Source organism: Harpia harpyja, chromosome 23 (assembly GCF_026419915.1).
Source record: "Harpia harpyja isolate bHarHar1 chromosome 23, bHarHar1 primary haplotype, whole genome shotgun sequence".
Classification (NCBI taxonomy): domain Eukaryota; kingdom Metazoa; phylum Chordata; class Aves; order Accipitriformes; family Accipitridae; genus Harpia; species Harpia harpyja.
In genome coordinates this window covers 14,809,913-14,825,534 of record NC_068962.1, presented here as the reverse complement: position 1 = coordinate 14,825,534, position 15,622 = coordinate 14,809,913, and the positions used below count along the sequence as shown (strand labels likewise).

Here is a 15,622-nt window from a genome sequence, read left to right as displayed (position 1 = left end):
AATGCAAATTCATCCCCGCCTGTAAATCTCGCCGAGGGTTTACCTCAGTTTCTATGGTAAAGCCGTTTGTTACGCTCGGGCCTGGACCGTCCCCCCCCCCCCCCCCGGCCGCCTGCCTCATCGCTCCCCTCATGACGTGTTTTGGGGGACAGGCGGGTGTTTTGGGGAAACGCGCGGGGCCAGACCTAAGGAGAAACTCCCTCCCACCCCACGGCGGACCTCCGCAGCCAGCTGCCCTCGCCCCAGCCGCCGCTCCGGCCGCCCTTTACGGGCAAAAGAAAAAAAAAAAACAACCCCCCCCCCGCTGCCCCAACCGGCCCAGCCCGCCCTGCCCGCGGCAGCGGCCTGAAGCGCAGGTGCCGCCTCCCCCCCGCCCCGCCCTCCGACACAGGCCCCGCCCCTCCCCTCTCACGCCCCGCCCCCTCCCCTCCGCCGCTCTTGGGCGGGGCCTCTCTCCGCCGTGGCGGCGTCCACCCCTCCCATTGGTCGGCGGCGTGAGGGAGGGGAGGGGGGGCGGGTGGTGTGCGCGTGACCGAGCCGCGCGTGACGTAGGAGGAAGAAGACGCCATTAGGGGCAGCGGCGCCGTCGGCAGTGGGGAGCGTCGTGGTTCTCGGCGTCTTTTCCCTCAGCTCCGTTCCTCCGGCGGTGCCTTCCCCTCTCCTTCCCCGCTTCCCCTCTCGCTCCCCGCCCCCGCGAGTCTCCGTCCCGGTGGGCGGCGGCGCCCCGCGGCCGCGTTGCGGACCGTTGATGTGAGGCGGCGGCGGACGGCGGGGCGCGGATGGCGGCGGCGGGGGCCGGCGCGGCGGCCGGGGGCCGCAGCTTTTCCTTCAAGGTGGTTTTGCTCGGGGAGGGTTGCGTGGGGAAAACCTCCCTGGTGCTACGCTACTGCGAGAACAAGTTCAACGATAAACACATCACCACCCTGCAGGTGCGGGCCGGGCCGGGAGCCCCTGCCCCGAGCTACCGGGGCCGGGGTTGTGTTGGGGGGGGTCCGGGGGGGTCCGCTGCTCTTTCCCCCTTCCCTTCTCCCCTTCCCTGGCGCACTTTCTAGGGTTGTTGGCCGGTGCCAGCCCGCCCGTGGCCGGAGCGACCCGCTGCCGCTCTTTAAATGGTGGCTGTCCCCTGCCGAGTTTGCTGGAAGCTGGTTTTCTGGGTTCTTTTTACGCCTCGGGCTTAAGCTTTCGGTACTTAAAAGGCCTCCTTCTATTCTGAATACTAACTGCTCGTTTTTTCCAGTTACGTGTATGAATGTCTTCGTTTGAATTTTGGGAAGTATTGTTTGAAAGTAATGTTGTTACTGTCATCGTTGGTAGCGGACTGATGACTAAGTGTTTCGTATGTGCTGCGTTTCTGTTAATGATAGTCTTCCTCATGCTCTCAAATCCTAACCCTTGAACTGCCTAAATATTGCTGTTCAAAGAGAACAGCTTTCACAAAATGGTCTTTGAGATTAAGGTTTATGATTCAATAACGGAAAAGATTCTTAAGGCTTACTTGCTTGTCATGTTATCTCCCTGAATTTTGGCCTGGTTCTCAGTGGGTTGTATGTTAAGTCTTTTGGGCTGTCTCTGCTTGCTTAACCTTTTTATTTGCAGTTACTCCAGTTGCACAGCATCTTTCTTAGCATTTGTGCGCATGTGCGTGAAAGTGTGGGTTTAGCCTTGTAATGTATACTGCTCTTAATATGGGGTTTTTTTGGTAAATAAACAAACAAACCCTGCCACCATGTGGGCCACTAGTGGGTTTTGAATTGCTGTTGAAGTTCCGTGAAGTACAGAATAAATAGTAGATGATGCCAAAAAAGAGCTGTAGGGTAGTTGCGCACTATTCCTGCATGTTTAGGGGAAAATTCTTGTGGGCTGGGTATCCGGAAGTATTTAATAGTGAAACTTTCCCTTAAAACCAAAGAAACGTTAGAGGTGCACTAGAAACAATACAGTGAATGTTTCATGAACAGATACTGTTGCTCCGTTTTTGCTATAAGAGCTGAAAAGAACATGTTTTAAACTTCATTACCCTATGGGCATACCCTGCTGTTGGATCAATCTATTGGTAGGGTTACTAGGCATGGTGTGGTATTTATGGTAAGCTGATTGTAGCTCTGATTGCCATAGAGGTAATTAATATTCGCTATGCTACAGAAATGACTAGTAGCTTGTAGGTGTCAGAGCTGCAGTTGTAATTTTCACCTGAAGTGTAGCATTGAGCAAATAATCGTTTAAAGTGTATCAAAATGGTTGTGTATAGCTGAATTCTGATATCCCATGTAGAAAGAGTAGAGCTGAGTAGTTTGTCGTGTGATGCAGCTCGGTGGGGTTTTTTTTGTTAATCATGTTCTTTAGATTTGTAGTGGAAAACCTAAAATTAGAAGCAAAAAGCGAGTTGAAATACAGACTCGGGGTCACAGATGTCATAAAATGGACCTTTAAATGCCTCCAAAATGTTGACAGGAAAATGTCTCTAGATAGTATAGCTTGAGAGCTTTCGGGTTTGTCTGTCTGGGGGTGGGGGTGTGTGCTTGTAGAGCAGTGGAAGTACATGGTCACACTTGATACTGAGATTTTGTTTCTCCACTGTGATTAGGTTTCTGGTTGCTACCTGTATCTTTTAACTGACTCCACTGTGTTTCTCAACTTGTTTGCTTTTCTGTTCTGAGCCTCCTTAGTCACATATACATCTTATTGATTGTAAAATTCAATGTCAGTTGCTGTTGAATCTTGCTGCACATCATGTGCACTTGTGAAGTATTATCTTTATTATTCTTGTTTTCCTATGTCTTACAGTTCTAGAAGAAAGTTTTAGTAAGTTCTTCCACTAGCAAATTAAAAAATCCCTTAAAAAATAAGATAAGGAGAAACTAGGATATCTGATTAATCAATGAAGTGACATTTTTGCAAAACATCTTTTTTTTTTTAAGATTAAAGGCTTAATCTGGTAAGGCGGCTGTGTTTCATGGCATCAGTTCAAATTATTGCACCAAATTACTTTTGTTCCAATAAAGCCAAAATTAGATAAATACTTAGCTCCTGATTCAGCAAAGGAGCCACAGTGATGTATCATATGAAAAGATCGGTAGATACTGAGGCAAGAGTCTCCATCCATGGTAATATCTGAGTTAGAAAAAAGAAAGTACTGTGTAGTGCTCTATTCCAGTATGATTGCAACAAAAAGAGGGGTGAGACTGTAGCCTTCTGGAAACTTTATTAGTGGTGTTGGCTGGTGCTTCCTGCAGTGTGAGCCCAGTGATGGGGGAGAGCACAGGAAGTCTTTAAATTAGTCAGTGTGGATATCTTTTATCAGATGTATATCTATGCTTTCCTGTCTGAATTCTAACAGTTAAGTATTATTCTCTTGTGAAGTTAACCTGTGTACACCCAAATAGGAGAGTTTTCTTTTGTGCTAGTAACAGAAGGCTTTTAGCGAAAGGGAGCTGTTTCTCTTCTCTCCATGTCCCCCTTCCCTAAATGCTAGCTAGAGGGAAATGGTGAACTGGAACTTCCTTTGAGGTTAGGAGGCTGCTGGGATGTGTTGCTGTAGTTATGTTAGTTTCAAGTCCTCTACTTAAGATACTGATGACCTGCAAATTGAAATTAAGGTTGCTACTGATTCACATAAGAAAACATTTACCTAAAATAATGTGAAAAAGCTGATGCAGGAAAGGTAGAGGTTTTTTGCAAGTGATGAACACAATCCATAACCTGTTGTCAGACCTGGTGGGACAGTTAGAATTGGTTCCCATTGATTGAAATATTGAGGTCAGTGCTCTTGTCTTGATAAAATAATGCTAAGCTATAAATTGATACCAAGTGAACTGTGCTGGAATTACTCCAATAATAAATCTACTGTCAAACTTTTTTTTTTTAAATTTGGGTAGACACTTTCTGTTAGTTAATTACTCAAGATAAATACAACTTTTGTGTAATAATCTCTCAAATGTGTGGAGAACTGCAAAATATCCAACTCAAGAGAGCTGCTGACGTGGTGCTAATAATACTATACAGATCCTGATTGCTTTGCTGGACTTGCATAACCTGGAAAAGCTGTCTTGGCTGTCTAAGATAGCTGGGGTGGGGGGAAGACAACACAAGGAGGTTCAGTGCTATATGCAGTGTTGGTGTGCCTGGCTTGCCTCTGTCGAAGATGAAGTAGTAGAGGGGCAGGTGATACACATCTGCTTTTATTCAGTGACTTTCAAGAGAATCTTTTCCAGCTGAGTCTTCCTTGTGTTCTACTCAGGCCCCTTTATCAGTTCCTAACAGGGTCTGATGGATGAGTGAAACTGAGCTCTTAGAAAGTCTTTTCTTTTAATTCTTCATTCTACAGGCACATAAAGAGAATGGAATTTTAGCTCCTTATAATTGCATTATCCTTTTCTTCTAAGTGTGTAAGTAGTCTTCAGACCGGTCATAAGACACTAGAGTGAAAATACCAAAATTAGTAGCTTGTGTCAAAGAGGTATTTGAGATTACTTATCTTTGAATTAACTGTGGTCCTATATATTTGTGGGTTTTTGAAAGTCCTAGCAAGAATGAATTGTCATAGTAATGAAAATAATATGGAAAAGAGTTACTGACTGTAAGTCGAGTCATAACTTGGACTTAAATCTGTAGTACTCAATTTGGTAAATTCTTGGGAGATTAGAAAAAAATGTTGAATCCTCTAACTACCTAATGCTGTCAAGACTGTACTGATTTCAAAGGCTTTGCTCTTGGTAGCTGACCTTTTTCTTAAACTAGGCTCCTAAACTATCTCAAAACAGTAGTTAAGGTTCTTCCTTCCATGTTGGGTTCCCCCCAGATATCTAAAAACTGCATAGTCCTGCTGTTCACCTGATTTGTTTTTTTGCTCTCTAACTTCAGAATGAGTGAAGAGTAGTAACCTTGCTCTTCCATAAGACAAATAGAACTTGAAGGGGGGGGTGTGTGTTAAAAGGTAGGTGTTAGGTGGTTTGTCTTTGGCATGTTTGCCACTGTGGCTGTAAAATGCACTTTACTGATGGCAAATATGCCAAACTTGCCCGTACTTATTAATTCAAGGATGGAGCCTGCTAACTATATTCTTCAATTATATGAGCACAATGAAGACGAATGAAGTGTTTAATCTGTAATATAGTATTGACTGTTTCTCGCAGCATGTTCACAAAACCTTCTGCTCATTACTAACCATGACTACTTCAAATATGAGGTTCCAATCTTGTTATTGGGCAAGCTTTTTAGACAAACTTATTTGTAATCAGGATATCTGATATAGGATATTGTCTCTCCTTTTTTGGTTAGGGGCCTAAGTTTTAGTCTGCCTAAAGTCTTAATTAGTACAAATTCATCAAGTTTTAATACAGAGAGCGAGTACAGTAGCCCAATGCTAAATACTCTTGCCAGTCTCCTGTGATTATTTTTTGGTTTTTTTTGCAGGAGACACTAAAAAGCCTTACTTGAATGTGTAGGTCTTCTAACACTTGGGTATATAGGAGAAATATTCTACTCTTAGTGTTAAAAGACAGTATTGCTATCAAAAGCTGTAGTGACCTGAAGGACTGGTGATACTTAAGCAAAACTTACCAATGGGGATAATCCTACTTTAATATTTGCTCTGTCAGATAGTAAAGATATCTGTACTATTAATTGGGCCAATGTCTAAAGCCATGATGTTATAACTTTATGGGTACTGAGTTCTGTGGGTTTTTTAAATATAAATTCTGTTTCTGTGAAGGATTTTTCTGCCTTTTGGTCCAGAAACGTGATTCTCAAACACTTATGTGAAACTCGTATCAACTGAGCAGACTTGATTGTCAGTGTTGTGACAAAAGCAAATGGTGCTCAGAAGAGCTTTTTCCTTTGAGATTTACAATAGAATATCAAGTACTGTAGTACAGCAGATCAATAAAATATTGTCAGGTAAGCTTGATCCGTTGTGCCTAACCATACCTTCTCTTAATATGGCCCAAGTGTTGGTGAATTAAAACTTCTGAAGTCACCTCTAAGCTTTTAGCTTTAGACTCTGGTGTGGTAGAACAAATTATGATATGAAGACTAGACGCTGATCAGATGATCCTTAGGGACAGCTAGCTGAAAGCCATAAACAACTTTCTGCAGAGTTTTTGATTAAAGAATTAAAGTTTTCCTGATGTTTAAGATTTGCTACTCTGCTGTTATACAGGTTGGTTAGAGTGTTAAATAGTTTTAACATGCTGTCTGGAACTTTTTCTGAAGCTGACTTATGCCACCTCACTGTAGACTGAAGGGGTAGCTTTATTAATGCTGTAGTTATGTTGAATACAGTGGTCATAATGATTCGTTCTTTGCTATCTGCTCTTGGAAAGATTCTCATTGTTTTTCTTTCCTCTGGTCTGTCTCTTTATCTTTTGTTAATCAGACTTTGTGGAAGGCTTTGGGGGAAGGTACAATTTACTTCAAAAAAGAAGAAAAGTTTCTTGAATCATCTCACCTTAGGTCATACAGGTGCCAGAGTTGATGTTGGGGAAGGAGCTGAAGAACAGGAGCTGCTTTAGCAGCTGAGTGTTGGATGACTTTAACTGTAGTACAGGCAGCACTCCAGAGAGGCACTTTCACAGCAGTTTTGGCCGGTGTAAATTGAACTACCGTGGTCATCTGTGTGCGTACTGGTTGCTTGTGTAGTTAAGCAGCAAGCTGGTTCAAGCACCTGATCTGGCCCATGACACTTTCCACATACACATGACTTTTAGTTAGTTCAATGCCTGGTCAGTGTCTATACAGAGAGCTCATACTGAGCAAAAGTTAACCCGTGGCAACAGAATTGTCTGATGTTAACCTGTTACTGCCAGTTTTCAGAACGGGCGGAGCATACTCCTAATGTATCAACTCCTTCAGACCCCGTTCTAGCCTGTTAAACTTGTATTGAATTATACCCCTTTTTAGCCACCCAATTATACACTTGGTAACGGAGGTGGTGGTTGAAAACATGGATCATGCAGGCTTGGAGAAGAACAGACGCACTCTTGAGTTACTGAAATTAGACTAACCTTGCAATATGCTCTGGTCCTGAAAAACATTTTCAGAAGATAATGTAGTGGAATTGTTAGAGCAGCTTGTATGCTTATTCTGAGGCTTTTCTTACCCTGCTACTTGCTTTCCTTCTGTGTGTTAGCTGAGAAGCATATCACTGAGCTTTTGGGAACAGGGTCTGGGGAAAAAAAAAACCAAACCAACCCAAACCACAAACCACACCTGCCCCAAAAAAGCCCTCAGAAACAGAAGGGAAGAGTTGGGGGCTCACTTCAGCTAAAAAAGGGAAAAGATACAGACAAGGAGACTTGCAGAATACTAGTGTTCTGAGACTTCTAGCAATAAACTCAAACTATTTTATTTTGTTCTAGTAGCTCACTAACAGTGAACTACTTTGCCTAATTCCTGCAAATTAAAAATCCTGTTAGGCTAGTTCCTACCCAAACTTCATGTATGCTTGTAAAATGCTTCAAGTTCAGCTTAGATTTATCAGTGTTGTGAATTCAGACTCTTTCCGCACAACTCTCTTATCCTTTCTAAGTCATTCAAAACAACAGCAAAAAGATGTAGTAAATGATTGGCTTAAGCCAAATTTATTTAGAATAGACTCCTGGCAAACTAGCGAAATGACTAACTGGTTTAGTATTGGCTCAGCCTTCTGGCTTAAAGAGTATTTTGAGCCAAAAATCTGTCTTTTATTGATTCAGATGTTTTTATTAGTAAATTAATCTGAAGTCAAATGAGACATTTGTGTGTAAAACTTAACTCTAATCTGTTTTGTTTCCAGGCATCTTTTCTTACAAAGAAGCTAAATATTGGTGGGAAAAGAGTAAACCTTGCAATATGGGTACGTTTCCTTTCCTATTTTCCTTCCCCTAGCTAAATAGAATATTTTCCTGAAAGATTACTTAGGTTTGCTAGAACTTAAATGTTAAGTACTTCTTAATAAAGTAAAATTTCAAAGTATTTGGAGTTTCTTGAAGTATTGTTTGCTTTGTCTTAAATGCTAACAAGTGTATTTTAAATGCAGGATACAGCTGGTCAAGAAAGATTTCATGCATTGGGGCCGATCTACTACAGGGATTCTAATGGCGCTATCCTAGTATATGATATAACAGATGAAGACTCTTTTCAAAAGGTAATGGACAGATTTTTACCTCTGTGTGAGATGTAAACTGATTGAAAGATAATCTGTGATATGAGTGTGTAAATGGGGATCTTCTGTTTTCAGCAATAGCAATATATATTACATCTGCAAATTTAGACCATATAATGGAAGTATGTGCCTTATTAGTATTCTTTTGAAGGCTGACTTTTTCGGTCTACTAAAGTTCTAGCAGAGGTATTCAAAGAACACCAGAGAATTAGATGTGCAAGTTACCTGTGACAGGCTATAAACTTAAACCAGTACTGTTGTGATAGTATGCAATACTGATCTCTGCTGTATAAACCAAATTATTAGAAGATATTAAGTGACATGACCTTTTACAGATCTGAACTCTGAAATTGCAATACACGACAGTGGAAACACTACTTTTTCAGTGATAATAAATATTTGGACTTCAAATCCTCATCAAAACCTGAAATTTGATGGCTAATTATTTTATAGCAGTATTAGTTGATCAGTCTGAGCAGGTGAGGTTTTTTTCAACCCTGTGTCAAATCAGTGCTATCACTGTAGGATGTTCCAGCTGAAAAAATGGGGACACTCTTTCCTAAGTGAATTTGTCTCCGGTTAGCTTGTGGCAAAACTAGTAGGACTTCTGTGTAGAGGAGTAAGAAATTGTGCTTTTATGGGCAAGGCTTGGGTTAGCAGTGATAGAAGTAGTGTAAAGGTATAGTTCCACAACAGCTTAAGTATTTTAAATAGTCTGATGTAGGGCAAGTAAAGCACTTGTGCTAACAGTTAAACTCTTGCCGCTCATCTGCAGAATTGTGATGACTTGTGAGTCAACTTGGGCTCAGCGTGAAAAGGCACTGCTTAGTAAAATTCTGTGATATTAAAACACTTATTCTTGGGGAAAAAAGAGGGAAGGTGAATTTGCAGAAGTTACCTCTGTATCGTGTATCCTGACTATTTTTAGGTTCTTGAAGTGATTGCTTCTCCTCATGACTTAAATTCCCTTAAAATAGCAGTCCCTAAGTCAATGCAGTGATCATACAACTTCAAAGCATGACAACAGAATTGATAACAGATACCATACCATCAACTGACTCGACACTCTTGTCCTATCTGTTCTCTCAGGAAGCAAACATCTGTTATAATCTAACCTGAACAACTCAGTTCAGGTACCTCTACCTTTAAAGTACCATTTGTGATCTGTCAGTAAGTGCCTGTTGATAAAAGATCTCATGCCTCACCTAAAGTGGCCAATGCAGTGAACTTGTTCTTTGGAGTGGGGCTAACATGAGTGTGGTGAGTTATATTTCTGGAGTAATTGAACCATTTTATCTAAGTCATTTGCTCTTAATTTCAACTGCAAACTAAAACCTGCTGAACAAGAGCCACGCATAGCTATCTAAAGAATTTTTTGTCCATCTGTGTTGTTCTAAACATGTTTGTTTCTAGTTTAGAGTAAACAGTTAATGAATGAAGTGGGTCAGTTCTGCAGTGCCTGAGCTAGTAGTATATCAAGTGAAAATAAACTTCTGTTCTTTTTGCAGGTAAAAAACTGGGTAAAGGAATTAAGAAAAATGTTGGGAAATGAAATCTGTTTATGTATAGTAGGTAAGTCTTTCTTTTTTAACATGTGATGCTGAAAATCAGAAATGTTTCTTTTGATTAATAGCATCTTCCAAACACTCCTTTGACAGCTTGTACATGTGAAGGGGTAAAGCTTATGTTAATTTCATATTTAAAATTCAGTTGGAGCTAGAAGTTTCAGTAAGTCACATTGCGGAAAATAAGAATTAGTTTTGAAAAACAGGCTGTTTAATGATACACCATGTCAGAAGTGCATAGTACGGACACCTGCAGACTGCAGTTTAACAAAGAGAAACATAAACCTCAAATGTGTGTTATCCTTCTTGCAAGTATTCAGATGTCTTGTTTTTTTACTGTTCTCAGTGGCATAGACTGGATACTTGTCTGTTTTCATAATCAAGTGCTTGAGGGAGGGTGGGATGAGTCTTAAAGCTTGGATATTTCAATGCAAACAGAAATACTGGGTTTAGATTTAAAATCAGATATAGTGATTAAAACACTTCCAGGAGGATACATGTATGGATGTTCTCCAAAAACTACCTATGCAGCACAGATAACCTGCTAATAATTTACAAAAGAAAAGCAAAAGGCTGAATCTGTGGCTTATATGGAGGTATTTAGCTCTTCTGATCCCTCTAGAGAAGTAGAACTTCATTGCCTGTAAATACTTGAGTGAAAGGAGATTCTTAAATCATATCATTGTGCTCTAAATTGAGACTTGTTTAAGAGTCAGTCTTTACTGGGACAGCTTGTGAAAATGATGGGGTACAATGATTACATGACTGCTTTTGGGTAATTTTGTAGTACAAAGACTTGAAAGATTAACTTGTTTCCAACAGGTAACAAAATAGACTTGGAAAAAGAGAGACATGTTTCAGTGCAAGAAGCAGAAACGTAAGTCACGCCAATTATTAATAGAAACAGTCATTGCAGAATTATGCTGCAGTAATAAACTTGTGAAGCTGTTAACAACTGGCAGGCGTAAACCAGCAGTGTCTTGTTGGGTGCTGTGTTAAGTGTTCTGTTAGTATCAGTCACAGAATGTCCTTACTCACCAAAGTATAACTTGAGAGTTGTGCATGGTTAAAGTCAATATTTACAGTTTCAATGCATTTCTAGACATGAAACTTTCTTTATTTCATCTAGTGTTTTTCAACAATCATGGCAGTTTTAACCACATAATTCCCTTTTTACATCAAATCAGCATGTGTAGATTAACTCTGAACTTGGAATAAAACCTCTTGTGATCATGTTTTTGCTATATGTAAAGTGGCTTAGAAAGATTGAGTCCTTTAGTACAGTGAAGTTCTGTATCTGCATTCCTACAGGTATGCTGAATCTGTTGGAGCAAAACATTATCATACTTCAGCTAAACAGAACAAAGGAATTGAAGAACTGTTTCTTGACCTTTGTAAAAGTAGGTATTATCTAGCTTTGTTGGTAAAGAGCTCGTTCACAAAATGCTCAAGGCTTCAGAATGCTTAAAATGATACAGAGAAGCCTTAATGTAAACTATTACTAAGAACTGACTTCATCTGAGTCTACTTCAAGCCACCTATGTACTGTAACAGCTATGGAAGCTTGATGTATGGATGCTTAAAATACTGCAAATTCATGCTGTACTCCAAAAATGTCTGTCATTTGTTGGAGCACTGACTGCTGTTTCACTCGGTATGTGTAAATAGTAACATCAAACTTCATGTGACTGGTCTCCCTGTTGCCTGCTTCAAACCCTCTGTTTCAACCTCTTTCAAAAATCTTCTTAAATGATGTTGATTACAAATCATAAACTTGAAGTTGTAATGATGCAAATTTTACACAGCAGTCTAAGCAAATGGTGAAGATCACGGAATGTAGGATAAAAATGTTATAACACAGTGAAGTTGTCCTATTCATTGTGTTCTTATGATACAAGAATTTAAGCAAAACTTCACCTGCATGTCTGAAGAGTAGGTTGGGGGTTTTTTTTTTTGGGGGGGGGGGGGTATGGGGTGGTATATGTAGTGTGTGGGGTTTCTTGTTTGTTTTCTTTTTTAACAGAACGTTCTTGATATGGGTGCATAAATCTAGCTTTTGAAGTCACTAACTCCAGAACATCTGAGCATCTAAGGTCTCCCTTAGTCAACAGGAGCTCCTGGATGTTTGGTGCTTTAGGAAGAAGATTTAAGTATGTTCTTGCAGCTGTGCTATGTGATACCTAAGTACTTACTTCTGTGTAATGAATAGGAGAACTAGTCTTGCTGAACTTTGTGCATATAACTTAAATAGATTAAGATCTCAGTCTTGTGTAAAAATGCAGTGGAATGTCATCTAATACATTTCTTCCTTTACAGGAATGATAGAAACTGCTCAAGTGGATGAAAGAGCAAGAGGCAATGGTTCCAGTCAGTCAGGAATAGCAAGGCGAGGTGTACAGATCATTGATGATGAGCCACAAGTACAGAGCAGTGGAGGGTGCTGTTCTTCTGGATAATTATAAAACTGTGCATCACTGCCCTCTCAGTATGAAGACTGCCATATTCCAAGTCACGCATTCTTTACCAATGGAGTAATAGAATTAACAGTATTTAAAAATAATCACATGTAACACTGCAGAGACCTTAAGTGCTAAACTAGTGGCGTCTGTGACCAGAGAATTGGCATTTTCTACAGTGGTTAACAAAGCAATTACCAATGGCCTTTTTACATATTTTTCTTTAATGAGGAATAATATGCATGTAGAAAAGACCTACTTAAAGGCTTCATTTATATTCTTTTAAATCAGATCATTATTTAATAACTTATATACATTGTTGTTGGAATGGTATACGTTTTTGCAGCTCTTTGTATTTTGTGGTAGATTGAATTGTATCACTTCTAAAATGCAAATTGATTTTTTTTTTTTTTAAATTAGCAGATATCTGAAGTAATATTTTTGCAGGGCCTTCACAAGCCTATAACTGTCAACTACTTTGATATATTCTGTTCATCCTGTATGCCAAGCTGGTAAAATACATTGTAAATTACATATTAAATATTTTATCTGCTTTTACAATTGCAGGTGCAGAAATATGTACATCAGTCTTGTCAGTGATTGTGAAGTGAATAAGTCAGTGAAAGATGCAAGCTTTTCATGTGTACTGTTGAATTGCTCATTCTATTCCCCCTACCTGAAGACAGCTTTTTTTGGTACATTCATAGCTACAGCATTTTTTTTTAAGACTTTTTCTGGTGAGGAGCAGTATTTACAGTACCCCCTTAGTGGGAAGAGAATGCTTCCGTAGACTGCTGTTTAACTTTGAGGTGTTTGACTCCCAGCTAAAACAGTTGGCGCATGCATATATCTTGCCTCTGCAGTTACTTTGGCCTCTCAGAATATCCCCAGAAAGTCAAAGCAACTTTAGCCCTCATCTGTCTGGTAGCCAGTAAACCAGATGCATGGGAAACTCTTAAGCTGCATTAATACATTTTTGTCCCAAGACAGCATTATAAGCTATTAATGAGCATTTTTTTTTTCCCCCTGTATTGCAGGGCTTGAGTGAACAAATGAATTGGTGTTAACTAGAACTGCTTCTGATTTGGAGTGATTAAATGGAAGATATGAAACTTGCCAGATGTAATTGTAACTTTGGGGATACTAGACAGAACTGAATTTAACTCCTGGCTTGCTCTTTCTCTTGTAAAGCGTTTTGAAGCCCACTTAAGTTTTGGGAGGAGGGTTTTCACAAAAAGTGTATAAACTACTATCACAAATGAACACAAATGGTGGTAGCTGAAACTTCAAAATGTTTTGTGCTCTGACTTTTTTTTTACTTAAGTTGTCATGCTTGGAAAAACAGTAAAGGTGATGTCTATGACAAAATAGAATATTCCTTGGCCTTCCTTTTTCTGAAGGGTAGAATTAGTATTGCATATGAATGCACTGAATGGTGTGGGTATGTTCCGATGCACAAAAGGAGTAGTAGTAACTAATCACTCTGATATGTAAGAGAAGTGTGCTGTCTCCAGTCTGATTTTTATTTTCTCTGAAATAATAGATGGCTTTGATACAGACTGGTCCTGGTGCGTTTTTTCCCTTTCTGCCTAAACTGTGGTGTAGATACTTTCTCTTAAGCTACCATTGCTGTGCTCTTCTGACATTATTATATGCATAATGGACAAAGGTGATCTGTTCATGCTAACGAAGATAAAGTTTCTTGACCACATAGAGCTTTGGTGTGAATCTAAAATTCATGATTAGATGTGTGTATATGCAGCAACACCATTAAATTAACATTCTCGTATCCAACTTAACAGTGAGCCTTGCCAAAGTTGAAAAAACGGTCAGTTGGATCTAAACCCTGTACCTTCAAATCCATACAGTTAGATGAAAGTCAGTCTTGTAAGTGATACAATATTGGTAAGAGGAGTGAAATTGGCAAGACTATGTTCAAGACTGGAATCTCCTCATAATAAGAGTTCCAGATTTTTTTTATTCAAATTTTGTGGGTTTTTTGCAGAGATGGGGAAAAAAAACCCCAACCAAACAACCCAACCTCAACTAGACTTGATCAGCAGATGAGTCACGAGGGCTTACTTACACCACAGCATATGTGTTCTTGCCAGAGCAGAGCTTTCTCCACTTCGTTGAAGTGGACAGATAGAGTTCTGGTCTGGAAATTAATAGTAGGTGTGTACCCAAGAGAATGTTATGTTTGACTACTTTGAAGTAGAAGCAGTGTGTAGAATATGTCTTTCTGCCTGCAGCTAAATAGTTTTTCTTTAGTGTATTCTGTGATAAGGGCATTCTGTGTGTCTTCTACCAATTACAAAATTAACAAAGTGATGTTGATACTAACTAACTAACCCTTAAGTCTCTTAGAAAACTAAAACTATTACTACTGAAAACTTTGGTGGGAGTAAGGGAGCCCACAATTTTGTATGATTAAAAAGGTTCTGGTTGCTATTAGCAAAATTTTTTAAAATAAATTCTCAGAAGTTACTTTTCTTTCTTAAGCTACAGCATGAAAAATACTCTCTGGAAACCTCCTTGTCTAAGCTGCAGTTTGGTCGGACTTTACTTAAGGAACTTAAAACCTGTGCTTAGCAGAGTATCATTATGTTACCTTACAAAAGTAGTATAGCTTCATGAAGTCGGGGGAGTTGGTTTCCAAGACACAAGTAAACTTTATGGATTGTTTAGACTGATTAATGTAAGACTTCAGCTGTTCATTGTTAGCAGACAAAATATGAGAGTTCCAGGAAAAAGCATCTTTGCTGAAGCTATCTAGGGTGTTCTTTGAATTAAATATATAGGAAAGCACAGATAGCTTGGCTTTCTGTATTTGAGCAGGATCTTACTCAAGTAACCTGGTGTTACTACTGTGTGGCTTGGTTTTCAAGAGTGGTGCATTTGCTGGCATCTATCTAGATTGCCTGGTTTGTATGTCTTAAGGAAGACTGTTTTCTTGTTGCTAACTTCTGTTGCTGGAAAACAAGTAAGCTATTTCTCATTCTTCTGAGAAGAGTGCAAGAGAACAACTAAGTCTGTCTAGAAAGTACCTCTATTGTGGGATAGATAGAATCAGCCAGACACCTGCTACAGCATGTAAGTCAACATTGAGCACACTTCCTCAGAGTAAATCTTGACAAAGACTACTCATATACTATAATAAAAAAGGTCTAACTTACTATAAATACCTTTCCAAAACAACTTTAAGTACTTGCTCACAGTCTTGATGCTGCTGCTATGAATACTTCAGCTACCTATGAAACTTTATCACTTGCTGAAATAAAATTTAACAAACCAAAGTCCAAACACTTCAATGCAGCAGTGTGTTGTCTCTTTTAGGAGTTATTTATGGACACTGTCTTTTTGCACTTAGACTAGAGTTCAGAAATTATAAAAGGACTGATTCAGACAAGGACACTCTAACAAATTCAGATATGTGGTACTTGGAGATGAGTATAACTAGC

General features: G+C 39.7%; 1 protein-coding gene across 1 annotated transcript; it reads left to right on the top strand.

The window, feature by feature from the left end:
* Window positions 1-548: 548 nt before the first annotated feature.
* RAB21 (RAB21, member RAS oncogene family) lies at window positions 549-13,720 on the top strand. The gene is made up of 7 exons (XM_052774311.1): window positions 549-929; window positions 7,772-7,831; window positions 8,015-8,122; window positions 9,649-9,712; window positions 10,528-10,582; window positions 11,017-11,105; window positions 12,022-13,720. Exons 1-7 carry the CDS (start codon window positions 780-782, stop codon window positions 12,159-12,161), a joined length of 666 nt encoding a protein of 221 aa, XP_052630271.1. The 5' UTR covers window positions 549-779; the 3' UTR covers window positions 12,162-13,720.
* Window positions 13,721-15,622: the final 1,902 nt, after the last annotated feature.